The sequence below is a fragment of the Choloepus didactylus genome, chromosome 17 (assembly GCF_015220235.1).
Source record: "Choloepus didactylus isolate mChoDid1 chromosome 17, mChoDid1.pri, whole genome shotgun sequence".
Taxonomy (NCBI): domain Eukaryota; kingdom Metazoa; phylum Chordata; class Mammalia; order Pilosa; family Megalonychidae; genus Choloepus; species Choloepus didactylus.
The window spans coordinates 73,106,094-73,128,112 of record NC_051323.1 but is presented as its reverse complement, the minus strand read 5'-3'; the positions used below and the strand labels follow the sequence as shown (position 1 = coordinate 73,128,112).

Genomic DNA, 22,019 nt, shown 5'->3' with positions numbered 1-22,019 from the left:
TGGGGTAGCTGGTGGTGGATACTTGAAACTATCTAACTACAACCCAGAACCCATGAATCTCGAAGACAGATGTATAAAAATGTAGCTTATGAGGGGTGACAATGGGATTTGGAAAGCCATAAGGACCACACTCCACTTTGTCTAGTTTATGGATGGATGAGTAGAAAAATAGGGGAAGGAAACAAACAGACAAAGGTACCCAGTGTTCTTTTTTACTTCAATTGCTCTTTTTCACTCTAATTATTATTCTTGTTATTTTTGTGTGTGTGCTAATGAAGGTGTCAGGGATTGATTTAGGTGATGAATGTACAACTATGTAATGGTACTGTAAACAATCGAAAGTACGATTTGTTTTGTATGACTGCGTGGTATGTGAATATATCTCAATAAAATGATTAAAAAAAAAAAAAAAAATCTTCCCACAAATAAATGCCCAGGGCCAGATGGCTTCACAGGGGAATTCTACCAAACTTTCCAGAAAGAACTGACACCAATCTTACTCAAACTCTTTCAAAACATTGAAGAAAATGGAACCCTACCTAACTCATTTTATGAAGCTAACTTCAATCTAATACCAAAACCAGGCAAAGATGCTACAAAAAAGGAAAACTACCGGCCAATCTCCCTAATGAATATAGATGCAAAAATCCTCAACAAAATACTTGCAAATCGAATCCAAAGACACATTAAAAAAATCATACACCATGACCAAGTGGGGTTTATTCCAGGCATGCAAGGATGGTTCAACATAAGAAAATCAATCAATGTATTACAACACATTAACAAGTCAAAAGGGAAAAATCAATTGATCATCTCAATAGATGCTGAAAAAGCATTTGACAAAATCCAACATCCCTTTTTGATAAAAACACTTCAAAAGGTAGGAATTGAAGGAAACTTCCTCAACATGATAAAGAGCATATATGAAAAACCCACAGCCAGCATAGTACTCAATGGTGAGAGACTGAAAGCCTTCCCTCTAAGATCAGGAACAAGACAAGGATGCCCGCTGTCACCACTGTTATTCAACATTGTCCTGGAAGTGCTAGCCAGGGCAATCCGACAAGACAAAGAAATAAAAGGCATCCAAATTGGAAAAGAAGAAGTAAAACTGTCATTGTTTGCAGATGATATGATCTTATATCTAGAAAACCCTGAGAAATCGACGATACAGCTACTAGAGCTAATAAACAAATTTAGCAAAGTAGCGAGATACAAGGTTAATGCACATAAGTCAGTAATGTTTCTATATGCTAGAAATGAACAAACTGAAGAGACACTCAAGAAAAAGATACCATTTTCAATAGCAACTAAAAAAATCAAGTACCTAGGAATAAACTTAACCAAAGATGTAAAAAACCTATACAAAGAAAACTACATAACTCTACTAAAAGAAATAGAAGGGGACCTTAAAAGATGGAAAAATATTCCATGTTCATGGATAGGAAGACTAAATGTCATTAAGATGTCAATTCTACCCAAACTCATCTACAGATTCAATGCAATCCCAATCAAAATTCCAACAACCTACTTTGCAGACTTGGAAAAGCTAGTTATCAAATTTATTTGGAAAGGGAAGATGCCTCGAATTGCTAAAGACACTCTAAAAAAGAAAAACGAAGTGGGAGGACTTACACTCCCTGACTTTGAAGCTTATTATAAAGCCACAGTTGCCAAAACAGCATGGTACTGGCACAAAGATAGACATATAGATCAATGGAATCGAATTGAGAATTTGGAGATAGACCCTCAGATCTATGGCCGACTGATCTTTGATAAGGCCCCCAAAGTCACTGAACTGAGTCATAATGGTCTTTTCAACAAATGGGGCTGGGAGAGTTGGATATCCATATCCAAAAGAATGAAAGAGGACCCCTACCTCACCCCCTACACAAAAATTAACTCAAAATGGACCACAGATCTCAATATAAAAGAAAGTACCATAAAACTCCTAGAAGATAATGTAGGAAAACATCTTCAAGACCTTGTATTAGGCGGCCACTTCCTAGACTTTACACCCAAAGCACAAGCAACAAAAGAGAAATAGATAAATGGGAACTCCTCAAGCTTAGAAGTTTCTGCACCTCAAAGGAATTTCTCAAAAAGGTAAAGAGGCAGCCAACTCAATGGGAAAAAATTTTTGGAAACCATGTATCTGACAAAAGACTGATATCTTGCATATATAAAGAAATCCTACAACTCAATGACAATAGTACAGTCGGCCCAATTGTAAAATGGGCAAAAGATATGAAAAGACAGTTCTCTGAAGAGGAAATACAAATGGCCAAGAAACACATGAAAAAATGTTCAGCTTCACTAGCTATTAGAGAGATGCAAATTAAGACCACAATGAGATATCATCTAACACCGGTTAGAATGGCTGCCATTAAACAAACAGGAAACTACAAATGCTGGAGGGGATGTGGAGAAATCGGAACTCTTATTCATTGTTGGTGGGACTGTATAATGGTTCAGCCACTCTGGAAGTCAGTCTGGCAGTTCCTTAGAAAACTAGATATAGAGTTACCATTCGATCCAGCGATTGCACTTCTCGGTATATACCCGGAAGATCGGAAAGCAGTGACACGAACAGATATCTGCACGCCAATGTTCATAGCAGCATCATTCACAATTGCCAAGAGATGGAAACAACCCAAATGTCCTTCAGCAGATGAGTGGATAAATAAAATGTGGTATATACACACGATGGAATACTACGCGGCAGTAAGAACGAACGATCTCGTGAAACATATGACAACATGGATGAACCTTGAAGACATAATGCTGAGCGAAATAAGCCAGGCACAAAAAGAGAAATATTATATGCTACCACTAATGTGAACTTTGAAAAATGTAAAACAAATGGTTTATAATGTAGAATGTAGGGGAACTAGCAATAGAGAGCAATTAAGGAAGGGGGAACAATAATCCAAGAAGAACAGATAAGCTATTTAACGTTCTGGGGATGCCCAGGAATGACTATGGTCTGTTAATTTCTGATGGATATAGTAGGAGCAAGTTCACAGAAATGTTGCTATATTAGGTAACTTTCTTGGGGTAAAGTAGGAACATGTTGGAAGTTAAGCAGTTATCTTAGGTTAGTTGTCTTTTTCTTACTCCCTTGTTATGGTCTCTTTGAAATGTTCTTTTATTGTATGTTTGTTTTCTTTTTAACTTTTTTTCCATACAGTTGATTTGAAAAAGAAGGGAAAGTTAAAAAAAAAAGAAAAAAAGAAAAACAAGGGAAAAAAAAAGATGTAGTGCCCCCTTGAGGAGCCTGTGGAGAATGCAGGGGTATTGGCCTACCCCACCTCCATGGTTGCTAACATGACCACAGACATAGGGGACTGGTGGTTTGATGGGTTGAGCCCTCTACCACAGGTTTTACCCTTGGGAAGACGGTTGCTGCAAAGGAGAGGCTAGGCCTCCCTATGGTTGTGCCTAAGAGCCTCCTCCCGAATGCCTCTTTGTTGCTCAGATGTGGCCCTGTCTCTCTAGCTAAGCCAACTTGAAAGGTGAAATCACTGCCCTCCCCCCTACGTGGGATCAGACACCCAGGGGAGTGAACCTCCCTGACAATGTGGAATATGACTCCCAGGGAGGAATGTAGACCTGGCATCGTGGGACGGAGAACATCTTCTTGACCAAAAGGGGGATGTGAAAGGAAATGAAATAAGCTTCAGTGGCAGAGAGATTCCAAAAGGAGCCGAGAGATCACTCTGGTGGGCACTCTTAAGCACACTTTAGACAACCCTTTTTAGGTTCTAAAGAATTGGGGTAGCTGGTGGTGGATACCTGAAACTATTAAACTACAACCCAGAACCCATGAATCTCGAAGACAGTTGTATAAAAATGTAGCTTATGAGGGGTGACAATGGGATTGGGAAAGCCATAAGGACCACACTCCACTTTGTCTAGTTTATGGATGGATGAGTAGAAAAATAGGGGAAGGAAACAAACAGACAAAGGTACCCAGTGTTCTTTTTTACTTCAATTGCTCTTTTTCACTCTAATTATTATTCTTGTTATTTTTGTGTGTGTGCTAATGAAGGTGTCAGGGATTGATTTGGGTGATGAATGTACCACTATGTAATGGTACTGTAAACAATCGAAAGTACGATTTGTTTTGTATGACTGCGTGGTATGTGAATATATCTCAATAAAATGAAGATTAAAAAAAAAATGTTATGAAAATCCAGTGTCTAAACTGATAAGATGATTAAGTAACCATCTAAACTGATAAGATGATTAAGTAACCAGTGACAGTTGTCTGTTAATAAACAGTTGGGCACATGCTGGTGATGAAGGAAAGACAAAAGAGAACCATCTCGCTGCTACATCTGAGGAATGTGCGCTTGTGATGTCAAAATTCTAGCTGTAGACTGGTGAAAACAAGGATGTGTGTAACACACAACCTTCCCCCCACAGCTGAGAGCTGAGTGCTGAACCACTCAGAGCTGCCACTGACAGGGATGCACATGGTATTTTTTCCTTCTTTCAATATCCATTCAGTATGTACTGAGTGCCAACAGGTGAGAAGGACTGTGCATTTCCTTACACAATTTATATCATGCCTTCTAGAACTCAAGAATTCATCTTTTTAATAACACCACACACACAGACACAAAAAAGGAAAACCAACTTACCACAGAACCATACCACCAATAGTTCAGAAACTATCCATAATGCCAAACACAATACATCTCAACAAGAACAATTCTATGCAAATAGCTGCTTTAAGATCTATTCATGACACACAAAATTCTAGACTTAAATCTCTTAAAAGATTTAAACAAGAAAAGTTTTTAAAAATCTAGAAAACATATATAAGCATAAATATGTTCTACATTTATTTTCTATCGTACTTATACCACTAAATAGAAGATTACAGCCAACAAAATGACTGTAATCCCAAAAAAGATCTGCAGAGACGTCCACCAGCTTTCCTTTTGACTTAATATGCCCAAGGTTTGTAACTGAAAAACTAGAGAATGAAACAAAATGGGAGAAAACTACATTGCCTGCCTTCCACTCCACTCTGTATCTAATTTCTCACTACTTTCTGATTACTATTTTTCTGAAAGGCTAATTAAAAATTTTTTTCTTTTTGGTTTTGCAGAGAGCCATGATCAGGATCAAAGAATTTAATTTCTAAGCAAACATTTCTCAGGGGAATTTACTCAGGGAAATAGGAAAGAAAATAATAAATGTACAAAAATCTTAAATAGTATTGTGGTTAGTATAATCTATGATTTTTGTTTATTAATATCCCAAATTTTAAAGCCAGACAAGCAAGACAATGTTGTTTCTCACATGAAATAGGTTCAAAAAAGCATCTGGGGAATGAGCACTGGCATTTACCTGCTTTAAAGCTCTGCTTTCTATTCCACCTCCTCATACAAATCTTTCAGCAGCACAAACCTCAGTTCCTCACTGCGGGACAGTAACCAAACAACAGACAGCTCCGGGTGCTGCAGGGGAGAGACTGCCTCATTTTCATCACCAATCTAAACGTATGCCCTGCAAACTAATCACACCTTCAAAAACAGTCTTTACTCTCTGTCCTAGGAAAATGCCACCATCCAATTCAACAAGGCATAATTTATGGAAAATAACTAGAAACCAGTCATTCACGTATTAAGATTTTGCTTTGCTTAAAGATGCCACTGACATCCTTCAAAGACTTGAATAGAACAGCTAATTATTTCAAGTCTGCTTTTATTTTGTAACAACCACACCAGCAGCAAGCGTGAGCATCTTCAGCGGGTGCACCGCAGCCTCGCCGAGCGCCTGCTCCTGGTACCTGCTTTGCCTCTCAGCATCCTGCTCTGGTAGTACTGCCACTCCAGCTGGGGGTTGGCGCCCGGACGTAACGGCGCCCTTCCCGTGCCTCTGTTACTTGTAACGGCAACTGGCTTTCCTGCGAGGAAAAGAATAAAATGACTTCTAAGTTCAGGAATAGTAACACTGGCTACATGTAAAGGAAAAGTTTTCAAAGGATTTAAAAATTATGATAGTTCTTTTCTTTAGCTTTAAGCTTTGATCCTTACAGATGGTGATAACCTGTAAAGATTATTGATCTCCATGCAAAAGTCGTCTAAGTTTCTCATAAGTCCCCCAAAAAGTCAACTATTGATGACAATTTTGATACATTTATTCAACTTAGAAGCAGCACTGTCATTTATCTTTTCATGGTTTTTGTTTCATTTTGTATGGAAGATAAATGGTAACTCAGATCCTAGATTCAGATTGGAGGGGTGTGGAGAGAAATAAAAATTATTGACAGACTTGTATTTCTAGTATAAGATTAGTAGGGTAACAGCCACACTAATTTTTCAATTTTAGAGCAAGAGAAACAAATTAAATATATATGCATAGCCATCACAAGCTGACTTACCACATCACACTATTATACAGTCTCGAGCAGGAGTTTCTGCTCTAGTTATAAAATTACCTTCAAGTGTTATTTTCTTTTGTGTGTGTGTTAAGTTACAAGATGATTATAACTTTGTTAAGCAATAGCTTGGATGACTGAAATATATTTAACTGAAGTTGTGAGGATACAAAAAAAAAAAGTCAACAATGAATCAAAAAGTTCCTTACGGGCTAAAATCCATTCTTCAACATTCTAAAATTCCTTTCAGCACTGGAATGGTATCTACTCATGACAAAAATCAAGCCCTGGTGTTAATGCAGCAAATTCTTTGCCATAATCAGTAATCCTTTAAGGGAAGAATCAATTCTCAAAAGAAAATGCTAATAGTTATCTCATTCAAACATAGAAAAAACTATTGAAAAAATCCATAAGAAGGGTTTTTAAAAAGCATTGACCAGTTTCCAAATATCTGAAAATCCATTAAAACAAAGAATGCACAGATGACTTTAACATACTCTAGCAATATTCAATAATACAGAATTACTCTACAAGCCAAAAGCTGGACTATTTACCAGCATCAGAACAGGTAATCAAGTTTTTTATTCAAGAGAAAGCATGGTGGCCTAAGCCTGGTTAGCTGGGTCTCTAATGATATGGGCTACCACAGAATTTCCACTGATACAGGAAATACGTGAGAAGAAAAACACACAGGACGCCACTGCAGGTGCCAGCCCCTACGAGTCTGAGGTGACAGCCCCTGCGGCTGCCAGGCGAGTGTTCCTCCCTGAAGACCACATCTCATAGACAGAAAATACAGTTTTCTAACCTCCCTACAGTTTCTTAATAACGGAGTCCAGAACATTTTGGAAGCAGGAACTGATTTTGCCAAGGAAAAACAGAATAAATATTCTTTTAAGATTTTGTGAATCTTAGCATATGTATTTATAATCATATATCAAGTTTCTTAAAACATAAACAAGAATACAGACCTTTGAGATCTGGTCTATTTCGTATACCCACTGATACAAAGAAGCAATCCATATCAACATGCATTATACAGCTCGGATGTCTGGGTGAACTCAACACTGACATATTTCCTAGGAAGAAAAAGAGAACATTCAAACCCCAAACTAATTTTTAATATTTAAAAAAGTAGGTCTAGTTCATTTTTAAAATATTTTAAAGATGTTTATAAGTAGAAAGTGTCTTTTAAAATGCAGTATCCACTACAGATCATTTCTATCACCTCCTAAGTCAAATTTAAGTTTCATTAGCTGCTAAAAGTAATTCAACAATTCAGACTTAGTTTCCTTTTTACTTTCAAAACAATGTTAAATCAACTGTGAAAAATACCATGTTTTCCCATTCTATGCTAATAATTAAATCTTAATTAAAAGTTTGTATAAAAGCTTATCTTAAAACTTCTTCTGTAAATTGACTGCTCCATAAAATGCATAAAGGTGTTCTCATATATTTAGTGACAGAGCTAAGTGACTTTTGACAACCACTCTTCCACGTACTCTACAAATGTTCCTTGACAAAATAACAGAAATCGCTGCTATTATCAAGCGTTTGGTATGCATCAGGCACTGCTGTAAGAGCTTCCCGTCTATTAATTTTATTGAAATTCTCACAACACTATGAGGTAGATAATCCTATTATCTCCACTTCATGGATTAATAACTTGCTCAAGTCACACAGTCAGTAAGTAAGTGGCAGTGCCAGAATCCAAGCCACAGCAGGTCTGACTTCGGAACCCTCAAACACCAGGCCCCTCTGTTCTCAGTAGACATACTTCAGATACAGTCTATAAAAAAAAAATTTTATATATAAATGTGTTTTCCCCCTTATGCCATTTGACACGATGAAAAACCAGCCCTGAAGCATAAACACCCTTGAGGAGTCCAAGCGCCCTCTCCTGAGGGCGTGGAGGTTCCCCATCTGGGCCTGACCGAATTCAGCCACCACCCCAGAGCGCTCGTCCTCAAAGATCCACAAACCCTAAAAAGAAGAATCCTGAACTTGTAAAAGTTCTAAGCTCACGAAGGAGTTTTCCTCTGACAGGCCTAGATACAGCAGTAGTTCTGAGGGTCATTGCTGGAAAATGGCTTCCAAAAAATAGATTCTCCCAGAACAGTTCCTGAGCACTCCGTTTACCACAGGGTCACTGTGAGAGCGCTGACCCAGCGGCCACGATGCGCAAGGCGTGTAGCATCCACGTGGGCCACAAGCGCACGCCCGAGAAAGGAGCACGGCCGCTGCGGGGAGCCTCCCGTGTGCCACAAGCGCGGCGCCCGGGAAAGAAGCACGGCCGCTGCTGCTCAGAGCCAATTCCGGGAGCTGAGCCCTCAGCCAGGGCCTGCGGGGGCAAAGCGGGACTTGGGTCCAGACTAATCTATTGAACTTCCTGCTACCTGTTCTGTTATCTCAGGAAACGGTTGACAGAACTTTAAAAATCACAACTCTGTGTTCACAATTCAAGCAAAATCACGGCTTCCTTAAACATTCAAGTTGCACAGAATGCACCTACCAAATGCTCTTGTGTCATACAGACAGTTCTTTTATTCCCATTCATGAAACTAATTCCTAAGAGCTCTCTGACACTTCCAAAACTAAACAAACTGCAGGTCACAAGGCCAAGGCATCTAAAGATAACCTAATATCTAAAACATTATTCTTAAATATTTAATAAATACCAAAAAGCATTTTTGACTAATGCCATGTAGAAACACATCAAACGAAGCAAAGCATAGCATAAAAAACCCACGTGGAGAGGCTCTGTCATTTTCTGGAACATAACCATCAGCTTCTCTCTCAGTTTCCACAGCTATAAATTTAAAGAGTGATATTAGATGATCTCTGAGTTCTCTCTCCCTAAAAAAAAAAAAAACCCATATAGTCTATAAAAAGCAACTAAAACCTTAACCCAGATAGTAATTTATAATTACTAGCACAGAAATACAGATTGTCATTGTTGGTTCTGTTTGTTGTTTTTGACAATAAAAGTACTAAAAAACAAAATACAGTTAACCAATCTATTTATATATGCAAATACTTAAGTTACTAGGTTCTCTCCTAAAATTAGAGTAACAGTTATGTCAGTCATTTAATTACTTAAAAATCATTACGATGCAAATTTCTAGGAATTAAGTTACTCTCAACAAGCCAATTTCATTCTTACACAAGTTTAAGCACTGAATATAACACATGCTGCATGTTACACAGTTCGAAACTTCAACCACGGAAAGCATCTTCTTAAGGAATGAATCCCAACCTTGTTCCTGTTTAAATTACCTGCAAATTTCGGCTAGCTACCATTAAATCTAATGTATTTTTTAAGCATCTTAAAAAGTAAGCAAGCTTTCACAGACCCCAGTTATACTCACTGTGACGCAACGACCTGACGTTTCTAGAGACTCTCGTACTACGAGAACTTAGCAGGCTCAGAACACCGAGAGCGTGAGAACAAAAACCACCAAGCATGACCGTTTCTTAAGAAAACTGTAGTAAGTATCTACCTGTGTCAGTCACAACAAGTGCAGACCTGCCTGCTTTCATTTTTTTTAACTTTTCCCTTCCTGGGAAGACACCACTACTCTGTCTCTGGAGGGCATTGACAAACTCAGTCAGCTCACACTTCCACGTCGAGATGTGGTGCAGTCTCGAGCGGGAGTAGAAGTCTGAGATAAAGCTGCAGTCCCAGGGCCGGGCCGGCGCTGTGGGCACCACGGAAGTGCTTCTCGTGCCTGAGGGCCCCTCGGCGGCGGCATGGGCACCGTTGACCTTGGCGGGGCGCCGAGTCCTGTGCAGGGCCCGCCCAGCAGCAGGCTCCTGGCTGCAGTCTCCACACTCAGGGCTGCCCATGTCCACCCTGCCCTCCACCCGGGCACGGTCCGGAGGGGGACTGCTGGCAGCACCGCTCCCCGCGGGCACCCAGCACTCCTGGGTCGATAAGGCACCATTCGAGCTGCGGGCGTGTCCGTTGCACACGGCCGTGCCAGGGCCAGGGAGTGGGAGTCCGTTCTGCTTCCTTCCCGGCAAGGCCCGCTCCAGCTCCACAGAATCAGGGTCAGCGCCGGAGTCCTCTCCATCCCAGCTGCCCGTTCCGTTGGCTCTGGTTTCATGTTCCGGCTCAATCTTCTTAAGGATGTGACTTCTAAAGCAGGAAAAAATTGTCTTTTAAATTAATAATTTCTGACGTAGGGGCCCAAACAATTTGTTTTCATTTTAACATTTTCTCTGTGATAAACACTTTGATACTTGCTTCCCACCTAAAAATGGAGAAATTAAAGCACAACCCTTATATTCTCTGTTCCAACAAATCAAAGTAGCAAAACTAGGAAAATTCTAGAACATTAACAGGCCTTTTTTTTTTTCCACTTTAGACATTCCAAAGAAGAAACACAATGGAATCTTTTTCAAGGTAGAACAACCAACCAAAAAACTCTTTTCAATTACTTTTTCCCACCAAACATTAACTGGAATCTGTAAACTCCAAACGTTCACAGCACAGGACCTGGCATTTGCTAAGTGGGCAATAAATATGCAATGAATACAGTATGAATAACTCCACAGAAATGATGAGAAACTTTATTTAAATTCTTAGTCTTAGTTTTACTCTTAGTTGTATACAAGGCCCGGGCTCTGCGTGAGCACCTCATGGAGTGTAACAGCCAGCTCTGGGTGGTTGCAGTCCACAGATGATCACACCAGTAGAGGGAAAAAAGAACTGGGAACAATTAAAAGAGGGAGGGAAGAAAGGATAACATGTTACATGTTACAAGTCTCATCCTGAAGAAAGAAAGTAAGGGTACAGAAAGTGACATAAGAGCATTTCAAAGGAATTTTATAAAGCATATTGAACATCCCCCAAAATAAAGATCACGGAAGCAATCAGAAATGTCTTACATATAGTTTTCTGTGTGAAAGAAACATGAGGATTCTTCACATTTACAATAGCAACCCCTGTGACAGAAAGGCATATGCTGGCAAGAAAACACACTGTGGTTAAACATTCTTTTTGAGCTATAGTTTCTTAGGCTACACAAATGGATATTTGCAAAGTAACTGTACTGGAAATATATATTGGTAGATACACATTTACTAGACAAGAGTGTAAACAGATTAAGAAGTAAAAGCCAATGGGTAAATTTTTCCTAAAATTGGCACAAAGAAGAATTTCAAAAACCACAAATCTATTTTTTACTTTTATTAGTGTAGGCAAGAAAAAAATATGAAGCTGTGTATTCTTCGAAAAGGTGTTTCTGACATTATTTGTTGTACCCTGGCAGTATTTTAAAAATTAAGTTTTGGTAACGTGAAAAACATGAATATGCTTATATAATACAAGTTAAATAACAAATGACAATTAAAATTACAGAAGGTAGTGATATTGGATCCTCCCAGGTTAATTAGACTCCAGGTCTCTTGGAAAAAAATATATCCAACTCCCAAAGCAAGCAATTTAATAAATAGGGAGGAGACTAATGATAACGAACCACTTGATATAGAAGTTAAGGCAACACACCAATTAACTGTGAAACCAATTTACTACCCAGGACTACTGCAATTAAAGCTCAAATCAATATATTTTTAAAAATCAGCCAAACATGAAAAAGTCTAGACATCCCCAACTCTATAACCTCAAAAGTCACCACCTAAACTTTCATTGATATAAAATATTTACATATTTAGAACTGTTATGAATTTGGAAGTTTTCATAAATAACCTGGAAATATTAACCTTTTCTTCAACTTTCTTTGCACAGTACCTGACAAAAGTATAGCTCGTACAGTTAATTCAGTTTTTGAAAATGTGATAATCCATAGCAAATTACTTCTGTGGACTTAATTACTTTCAGGTAAATCCATGAAAAAATTTACTCCTACTAATTTAAGAACCACTGGTTTAACACTGGGATATATTACAATTAGAAAAATAATTATTTACATTTCATTGATTAAACTGTTATAAAATAATTTTTAGGTAAGACAACCCCCTGCAGACACAGACACATTTCAAGAAATGTTTCATACAGGGGGACTGGCCAGATTTGACACGTGTTTCTGTCTTCAGCAGAGCAGGGGTCATACTCACTGCTCAAAATCAGCTTTGCAGTATCCCCAGTCGAGACAAACTTACACCCTGTTGTTGAACTGTTCGGCCACGTTGCTCGGACCCGGCAAGGGGTCCTCGGGCTTGCACACAGGTTTAAAGCCGAGGCCTCTCTGGACACTGGACTGATGGGTGTACAGCTGATAAGGGATGTGCGACAGGAGGCGTCCGGCTCTAATGCTGAAACAAAGCAAAGCTAACTTAGACTTCAACACCTGGGGAAAACGAGCTTCATTTCATATGTTCATATATTTATGTTAACTTTAAACAGCCACCTTGAACATCAGGAAGAATTTCAAATAACATTTCTGTTTTCATTAGTATATATTACAATAACACTAAGGAAATAATTCCTTAATTATTTTGGAAAAAATAATAAATAACAGACCAAAAAAATTTTATTGTCTCATAAATTCAAGAGTTTTGACATTTTATTATTGGAAATGGCACGCCCCAAAACATTTAAAAAATAACAGCCATATGAGAAATGACTGAATTGGCCTACTGAAAACCAACTTATCCAAATCAATAACTTGAACACAGGAAAATATACTGATGATATACTCTAAAAGCAAAACAAAACTGGCAAATGGTACAGACTATGTCCTTTGAGTAATTATAGCAGTGTGTATTTTGTAATTTCACCTCAAGTACCTTAAACTATATCCAAATGCTAAAACTCCTAAATTCTGATGGTGAAGAATATATTCCTGACAATACATTTCATTTAGCCAAGGAGACAACCTTATCAGCCTAGAAGTTATTTTTACCAAGATTACAGAATTACAAATATTCAAATCAAAATCCTAAAATTAGACCATTTGTTAATTTACTTTATAAGACACAAAACCAACTTTTTTTCCCTTTAAAAGTTGATCTCAACTGCCTGCCTATGGATGTCTTCTTACACTGGCTACCTCAGCTCACTCTTTTCTTCCCCTCTAATGACCAACTGAAGAGATTCGGGACTTCACCCACTACCCTTTCCATCATTTAGAGCATTAACCCAGGGATAAGAAAACAGTCCAACTACACCCAATTTGGCAGGTGCAATGAAGAGAAAGTGCAATGAAGAGAAGGAATGCCCCACACAGCTGTCTGGACGCTCTCCAGAGCCAACACTGGCCACACCAGGGCCCAGGATCTCACCCGCCCCTAAAGAGCCATGTTGCGAAACAGGATTCTTAGGTTTCTACAAGGAGGTCCGGGGAGAGTGTTGTAAAATAAGACAGCCAATTTAAATCCTGGAGGTCTGAAATCGGGTATCCTCAGAGATACTTGGTAAAAAGAATTAAAGCCCAAAATGCTATAATAATGCTAGATAAGAAAATCCTTTCATTTATAGCCCAAACCATTAAATGTTAGTTGTGTACTCATAATTATCCCGGCTTTTCCCTTTATCTATCTATAGATATATGGAAAGTAACATTATCTGAAATTATCTTTTTAAAAGACGTTGAAAAAAAAATCTCTCAGGGATTAATTTCTAACATTTGCTGATTTCCCAATGCGTACCCTAAGCACAGGGGACTGGATCTATATTCTCTATGATTCTGCTTCTAAAAAAGGGGTGGGAGAGGGCAAATATCAAAATCTGAACTTCAAAACCCAAAGGAACTGATAAAGGAAACCCTTCACCAAAAATATTACTACAGGAGTCTTTATACATTGTTTTCCAAGTGCACCGAAAGTATATTCTGACGTGTACGGAAGAGTTTACATTCTATGCAAAGGACCAGACACATTCACTGCAAACGACGCACTCCCCTGCTTTAGGGAATCCTGCCTCCTGCTTTGTCCTACAGCTCCAGTAAAGTTCTCTCTAAAATAAAACATTATATCCGACAGTTCTCTGAATCACTTCCTGCTATCCACTGCCAATGACTTTATTCTGACAGCTGTAAGCAGATTCTGGGAAATCTGACAGAAAAGTAAGAGACATAAAATCACTACACTGTTTTCTATTCTAAACTTTTTATTGCAGTAATAGCGTTTTCTTTATGTGAAGTAATTCAGCACACCAACGTCTTCTCCAATCCTAGTCAATGGTACAATCCTTCTCTGTTTAAAAAAGCAGCTTCCGATACCTGTACACCCACCCACTCATCCAGCAAGTGTCCTCTTCCTTGCTCAAAAGCAGATTTCCGGAAAGAAGGCTCTAACTGTGTGCCAAGAAAACGGAGCTGCCCTTCACCTACTATGCCACCATTCGGGATGCACCCTCCCTCTGCCTCATGCCCATTACCTAAATATTCAGACCACTCAAGATACCAGCAGCTCATAAAGAAAATGCACACACATTTCTTTCGCATTTTCGTTATTGTCCAGATTATTTTTTTTTTTCACTCCAGATGAGAGCTAAGCTAGTCATTCTTTAGCTCTTTTAGCTCAAGAATACACCTTCTAATAAAATATTAGTTATAAGCCATTGGGGAATAGCCTGAAATGTGTGTGTTGGTCAGGGCTAGCCAAGTAAAAAATCAATTTTAGAAGAACTGTGTAGTTCTGCGAGAAAAATGTAAATGATACCAAGATTAATTAAAAAAAAAAAAAAAAAGCCAAATCTATACCAGAAACTACTCATGCAAATTTTCCATAAAGGATAAACTGAGGCAGGACATAAGAGCAAAAGGTAAATGAAAAAAAGAAAAAGACAATCATGAGAAATAAAACTGCAATCAACTTTTACTTAAGTGTTGAAAAAGCACTCAAATTACACGGAATGTATGAATATGGTATCTTCAGATCATCCGACGTTCATGCAGGTGCTGACATTACGGTTTGGGTGCTTGGAAAGAAAGGGCCAACTCTGACCGGGGATCGGTCATCCCAGCAAGGGGCCACCTGCCCGCTGGCACCGGACCCCGAGAACCCCACCACGGAAGGAGACAGGCACTCAGGCCACAGAAGCCTCAGAACCACGTCAAGAGCAACAACAAACCAACTGGCAACAACTCAAAACCCGTTTCCTAACCATGCTCCACATCCCTCCTCAGGCTCCACAGGGCACCAGGGAGAGTCACAGCAGCCTCACCTTATCTGTCCTACATTTCAACTTTCAACGAAAAATCGTCTGAAGAAAAGGCCTGACTATTGGAAAACCACTGAGACCGTGTGCCAGTGTAAGATTTACAGGGCAGAGGCTGTAGCGAAGTCTCACACCCTCAACTCATGTGTGCGGCCCCCCTTAAGGCCTCCCCTCCCCTCGGAAGGTGGGCCCCCAAGTCACCCCCACATTAACCCAGTCTAACAGCATCCAGCCAGACACCACGGAATCCTAAGCAAAGCAAAATAATCATCCCACACACATACAGGCACAGCTGCTTTTTACACTGCTCAAGCTAAAATCAGGAAAACTAATTACGGAAGAGAATAGCATGTATCCCCCATCAAGTAGCTCATATAATTTTTCAAATTCAAAGTATGATAAAATCTCATTAAAATATTGCCAAGAAAGTGAAGAGATGAACAAGATTGGGGCTAGAGAGGGGAAAGAAAACACTACTGTGATTTACCCACAAGGACTCCTACTGACACTCACTGGGCATCTATTTTATGACACGATCACACATGCTCCAGCCGATTCATTTCCACACAGGCCAACGCATCTACAACAGGACAAACGATGGCAAAGGGAAGCCTGAATTCCAAACCCTGCCCTGTTCTTGGGCAAATCTGCTAAGCTGATTTATACAGATTCAAAACTGAGGGAAAAAGGCCATTTAATCATTATGTCCAAAGCCACTTTTAATTATTTAAAAACAGATGATTATGCCTAATTCCAGGTTAAAATAATATTCATTTAGGTGAATTTTTAAATGTGTAACTATCTCAGTTGCTTTCCTTGCTGAATTATCTGCCCAGGTGAATCCAGGGCAAGAAGCAAGGGCAGGTATTAAGAAAACCACGGTGATGATGCCCCCCCATTTCTTAAGCAAATCAAGTCTCATCCATCAAGAGCCCTTTAGACCCCCACTTTCCCACTGCCCAAGGATCTCCCCCATTCCCTCCAAAGCTAAACCATATATAACCCCCAATCAAAATTTCAGCCCCAGCACAGCGACAGGATTGTAAGTGACAACACAGCTAACTCTGGAATGACGTAAACTTCACAATTCTTTTATAAGGAGACACATAAGCTAAAAGCCACGTTATCGGTTCCTGTGTAATGGAGAGACAGTGGCCAGAGGTCATGAGAACAGAACACAGCCCAAGGAATCAGCAGGAGGGTCTATCTAGAGATGGGCTTTCAAATTTAACCCCCAAGGTCTGAACAACCCTTAATCTCTAAGACACACTCAGCTTTCTGGCAGTCTTACTGTACTCTGTGAACTTAGAGAATTAATTTTCTAACATTTGCCAATGTTTATAGACTCCAAATGATGTTAAGAGTAGCTTCTGCATCTATTAGGCTTCTACCAGGCATTGTGCTCTGGCAGTTTGTACAAATGCTTCCAGTGACTGCCCGAACCATCACCCTCAACCTCACTCTCACCCTCACAGGCAGATATTAGCCTGCTCTTTAAAGAGGAAATAAGGATGCAAATGGCTGCATTAGCTATTCCCAGGGTTACACAGATGCGGAAATACTAATTTTGGGCATGAATCCGGGTCTGTCTCCGGAACCCAGGCCCAGCCTTCCCACCCCTGCAAGTGTCCTCTCACCGACTCTACACTGTATGCATTACACAATAAACCTTGGAATAAGTTAGTGGAACTTATCAGGATTAGTAAAACCTAGAGTTAGAAAAAAAACTTTGGCAATTGACTTAAAAAAATCTCCAAGTCTGTTTCATTAGCTAGCACTCCATCACAAAATGCGACCATTCTCTCATACACTCAGCACAAACTATCCATACGTACAACTGTATGTTCACTTTTATCATTCCGTTTTTCATAAGCATAGCAATCAAAATACATGTATCATTTCAAAATCTTAATCACGTAAGTCATTCACCAAGGCTCTAGATGACATATTTAAACTTAGGAAGTTCATATGAATTGCCACCACTGAATTACAATATATCAATTCCAAATCAACAGCAGAGGAGCCATAATACAATAATTGAAAAAGAGTTAATTCTGCACACTGCTGCTACCCCTACTTGTCTCCACTCCCAGTGCTCCCCTTAGCACGTATTAACCTTTAACATATAATTTACTCATATATTCAGCTTACTGGGTACTATCCACCCCGGCAACAGAACGTGAGCTCCTAGAGGGAGGAGAGGGATCTTGGTTTTGTTTTCTGATATTTCAAGTACACAGAACACTGCCTGGCCCATAATAGGTGCTCGAATATGTGCTGAATAACATGCTTAGTCACCCCCTCCAACCACTTCTTCCTGCTCCTGCTAATTCCTGGTAGTCAAGATGGGAAGGACACTAACAGGCTATTTTTAGTAGGATGCCAAATCCTAGGCTACCTGAATATCAATGTGAGCTTAAAGAGTGCAATAATGTTATTTAGGACATTATTTTTTACCTGTCAATGTAAGAGAAATCAGGACAAGCATCTATAATAGAAATTTAAAGTGTTCCAAATTAAAAAAAAAAAAAAAAAAAAACCATGACAATTGAAACATAAACTTACCTTTCCACAATCCATTCTGGTCGGATTACTTTCTCCCCCTTCAACTCCTTAATTTTGGCATGAGGGAGATTCGTGGCAATAATGTGTGTCGTTTTGGACCTGGAGTAATACACATGGTACTGGCCTCCGTGCAGCAGCATCAGCTTTCTCAACTCCTCGGCAGAAGGGTCTGTGTAATCAACATTAAAACAGATAGAGTTTTATGTAGATGAAAAGTTGAGCCCTAGGTTGAATAGTCCCTTCAACAGGCCAATTTACAGAGTTCACTTCCTCCCTGGCCGTGGTGCCAGGAAGCAGAGCTAGGAGGTAAATCGCAGTGTGACAAAGCCACGCTGACCTGGACCTGTCTTGTCCCCTGGCTGCCGGACTAAAGCATCCACTGCAGGAGGGACCTCAAGTGACAAGTCAAACACTGATAACGGAGCAAGGGTTTTTAAATTTCTGACCATATTTAGCAGATGACCCTGATACTGGCATCTTATGTTTAAAAAAATTGACAACTATAAACCCATCCATGGATCACGTTACACAGACTCCAACTAATCCTTCGGCTCCTTTGGGGTAACACGAGGGCTGTCAGATGTATAAATGGCTCATACCTACTATGAACAAACTTACTATGTGGCTTAAAAGACTTCACTCCTACTAAGTTTAATAATTTTTACTTTATTTCAGAAAATCTAAAATAAGTTACTCAAATAAGCTAATCTTTATCAGTTCTCTAATATGAAACTGCATCAAGGCCAAAAAAGAAAAGTTCACCAAGACAAAAAAGAAATACACACACACACACACTATGTATGGAGAGAGAGAGAACAAGAAACACGTTTTAAAATTTTGTTTCAAATTGTTACCGTATTTGCAATAAAATAAAAGAAAAACGTCCTAAACAAGAACCAGTGCTGCTCATGCTTCCCCATGAAAAGAAATGCCCAGCTCCCAGAAGTTACCTCAGTTTCTGTTTCTTTCACCCATCATCCTAATGAATCTCTAAATCATTACCCCCAGCAACAGCTGCACCTGGGGGAAAGTTCTCACGGGGGGCTCAGGCACCCACTTTGTTATTCAAGCAAGACGCATTTTCCTCAAGCCCAGGCAGTACCGGTCCAGGTATTTAAATAAACATTTTTATTATGGTGACTGTCTAATTAGGTGAGCCCTTGTCTTTAGAAAAAGAAAAAATTAACATACCACATACTGATATGCCAGGTTTGGCTAAATTCCTTGGTAAATTCCTGTTGCCTAGAATTTATTTGGCGCTACTGATTTCACATCCTAGCACTCAGTTCAAGAGAAGCATAATGTGAACCACAAAAGCAAGCCACAGAAGTAATTTTAAATTTTCTAGTAGCCACATACATTAAAAACAGCAAAAAGGTGAAATTAATTTTAGTAATATTTTTAACCCAATAGCTCCAAAACATTATCATTTCAACATGCAATCAATATAAAAAAAGATATTCTACTTTTTTTTTTTCACACTAAGTCTTCAAAATCCAGTGTGTATTTTGCATTTGCAACACTTCTCACTTTAGACAAGCCATGTTCCAAGTGCTTACAAGTCATGTGGCTGCAGCTGCCATGCCAGACAGCGTAGGTACATCTTCCGACTTGAGCATGAAAACATACTTTAAATAAAACAGATTCAAAATTCACAATGGAAGGATTTCAGGGGATAATGAATCACAATACTAAACTATAGCATAATCACCTTGTAATGTAAAATAAAGGAAATTAAGCAGCCAGCCAGTCAGGAATCTAATTCACTTACTTTCTTTAAGATTAAAAACTCTGGCTGATCTTATATAAAAGAGTTTAAAGGACCAAATTAAAGGCCAGCTACAGTGTAATATGGACAGAGAGCAAACATGATAAAGAGCACGGAAACTAAAACTATATCTATTTTACAAGTTAATCTACTTTTCTATATTAATCCTAATTCTATTAAATCACTCAAATAGAAGATAGCAGGTTGTCTTCCACTTAATCAAAAGATATGTCAGGAATGCATTAACTTTACTTATACACACCCATAAAGCGCACTCCCCGAGCAGGTGCTTTTTGAAACCTAATTTCTCTAGACACTTGCAACTGGAAAACCTAGAGAAGATCAGAGGACTCCTTGAAGGTTCAGCTCTAAAAGCTCGTGGCTATTCCTCAGTGTGAAATGGACCATAAAGACCAACCCAGCTGAAAAGAAGAGCGCATAAGCTCTGGAGGCAGACTGGCCTGGGTTTAATTGAGGCTTTAACATTTCTTGCTTGCATGACTTTGGACAAGTTACTTAACTCCTTGGAACCTTCCCTTTTTCTTTATAAACAAATGCACATGGCTATAAAATGAAGTCTGGCACCAAGAAAGCCCTCAGTATGAAAATTTCCCTTTTTTGTAAACTAGGTTCACATATGAACTCCTTTCAAGTACTTATATAACTTGAGACTCCTAACACAGACTCTACAAAATGACGAAGAAAGAAGATGACACATGGCACCTGGGGCCCCAACACCCAAACCAAAGGAGATGAGCAAGGAGCACATCCCAGACAGTGGCCAGGGGCCACTTGTCAGCCCAGACACCCCGGTGTGCAAAAACCCTGCACATGTGGTGGCTGACTTTGATTTTTTTTTTTTTAATTCTTAAAATATTATTTCTGTTTGGCTCTATTTCTTCAGCAGAGAACATATTCCCATATTATAATTTCAAAAGAACCCAACAGATAACTCTGAAGATTTGCATAATAAATTCATTTTTGTGGAGCTTAATTCTGCCCTTTAATTCAGCAGATACTGAGTTAGAGAAAAATGCTTGGGAAACTATACCCAACACCATGAAATGTGGATGACACTAAGCTCTGAGTGGCACACTGCTGCACGGGCACCCATTTCTGGCAAGCTATTACACCAACCAGTTCATTTTCTTTGTGGCAACGACAGCAGTCTGAAGTCACCTTGTCTGTTTGTCTACTTGCTTATTTTCTGGCTCCTCTGTGGAAAAAACTTTCCTTGAGGGAAAGAACCTTCTCTGTCTTGTTCACTTCCACAACCCTGGCGCAAAGGAAGCACTCAGTAAGTAGTTGTTCAATTCATATCCCCGGAGCTTCACAAACTCCTGCCTGGAGTCCTCCTTTCTAGCAAAAGTGGAGAAGTTTCAATACTTTGATTCCCAAAACCTTTATCCACCCACTCACACAACACAGCGGCCACCGAGCACAGCTCTGTCCCTGGCCAGTGGTGTGGACCTCGGCCCAGCCACCCACTCCTCACGGCCTCAGTGTCCTCACCTGTTCCACGGGGACACTAACACAGGGCTATTGCTGTAATAGCAGAGGAGTGCTGGGGGACTTACTACTAACTGAGAAAAGTGCCCTGCAGGCAGCTGGACTCCAGGTCAGCTCCAAGCAGTATCGCTGGAAAGACTATCACCCTGATCCCGGAGTGGGCGGGAGGCTCTCCAGGGCGAGGCGGCCTGACACCGTAAGTGTGAAGTCCTCCATCCATCGCTAACTCAGGAGCCCACCTCCGGAGTCCTCCCACGCTCCTTCCCAGTCCCTCCTTGGGCTGCCCACTCCCCTCGGTATCTTTTCCTAACAAAGCAGAGCAACACAAAAATAGATTCGGGGAAGTTCTATCCCTCCAAACCTTTACAACCAATGTCACATCCTCACGGGCATCAGAACTAAAAAGGCTTTTAGAGATGTGATAACCGTTTCATTTCCTACGTTAGGAAACATGTCTAATCAAGTTAACCAATTGTACCAATTTAAATAGTTAATATTAATAGTAAATAAAATTAATATCCTCTATTCCCCATTATAATCCCCATTGTTCTTTTTTTAAAAAAATACAGAAGAGTATAAAAAAGAATTTTAAAATCACCAACAAGTATCATTACCCAGAAACAACTACTGACATCTGGAGACCCTTTAAATGAATGGGA

At 39.6% G+C, this 22,019-nt stretch overlaps 1 protein-coding gene across 6 annotated transcripts in view; it reads right to left on the bottom strand.

Annotated features, from left to right (window-relative positions):
* Nucleotides 1-22,019, bottom strand: part of REV1 (REV1 DNA directed polymerase) — an 88,659-nt gene that overhangs the window by 34,637 nt on the left and 32,003 nt on the right. For 5 of the 6 annotated variants that reach the window (XM_037807463.1, XM_037807465.1, XM_037807464.1 and 2 more), the window contains 5 exons: nt 18,084-18,252; nt 12,518-12,670; nt 9,895-10,532; nt 7,366-7,473; nt 5,804-5,920 (listed from right to left, as the gene is read on the bottom strand). In XM_037807463.1, the coding sequence (XP_037663391.1) occupies nt 5,804-5,920; nt 7,366-7,473; nt 9,895-10,532; nt 12,518-12,670; nt 18,084-18,252 (1,185 nt within the window). Of the gene's footprint in view, nt 1-5,803; nt 5,921-7,365; nt 7,474-9,143; nt 9,161-9,894; nt 10,533-12,517; nt 12,671-18,083; nt 18,253-22,019 lie in introns of those variants that run through there. The other variant, XM_037807468.1, reaches the window with a different exon arrangement.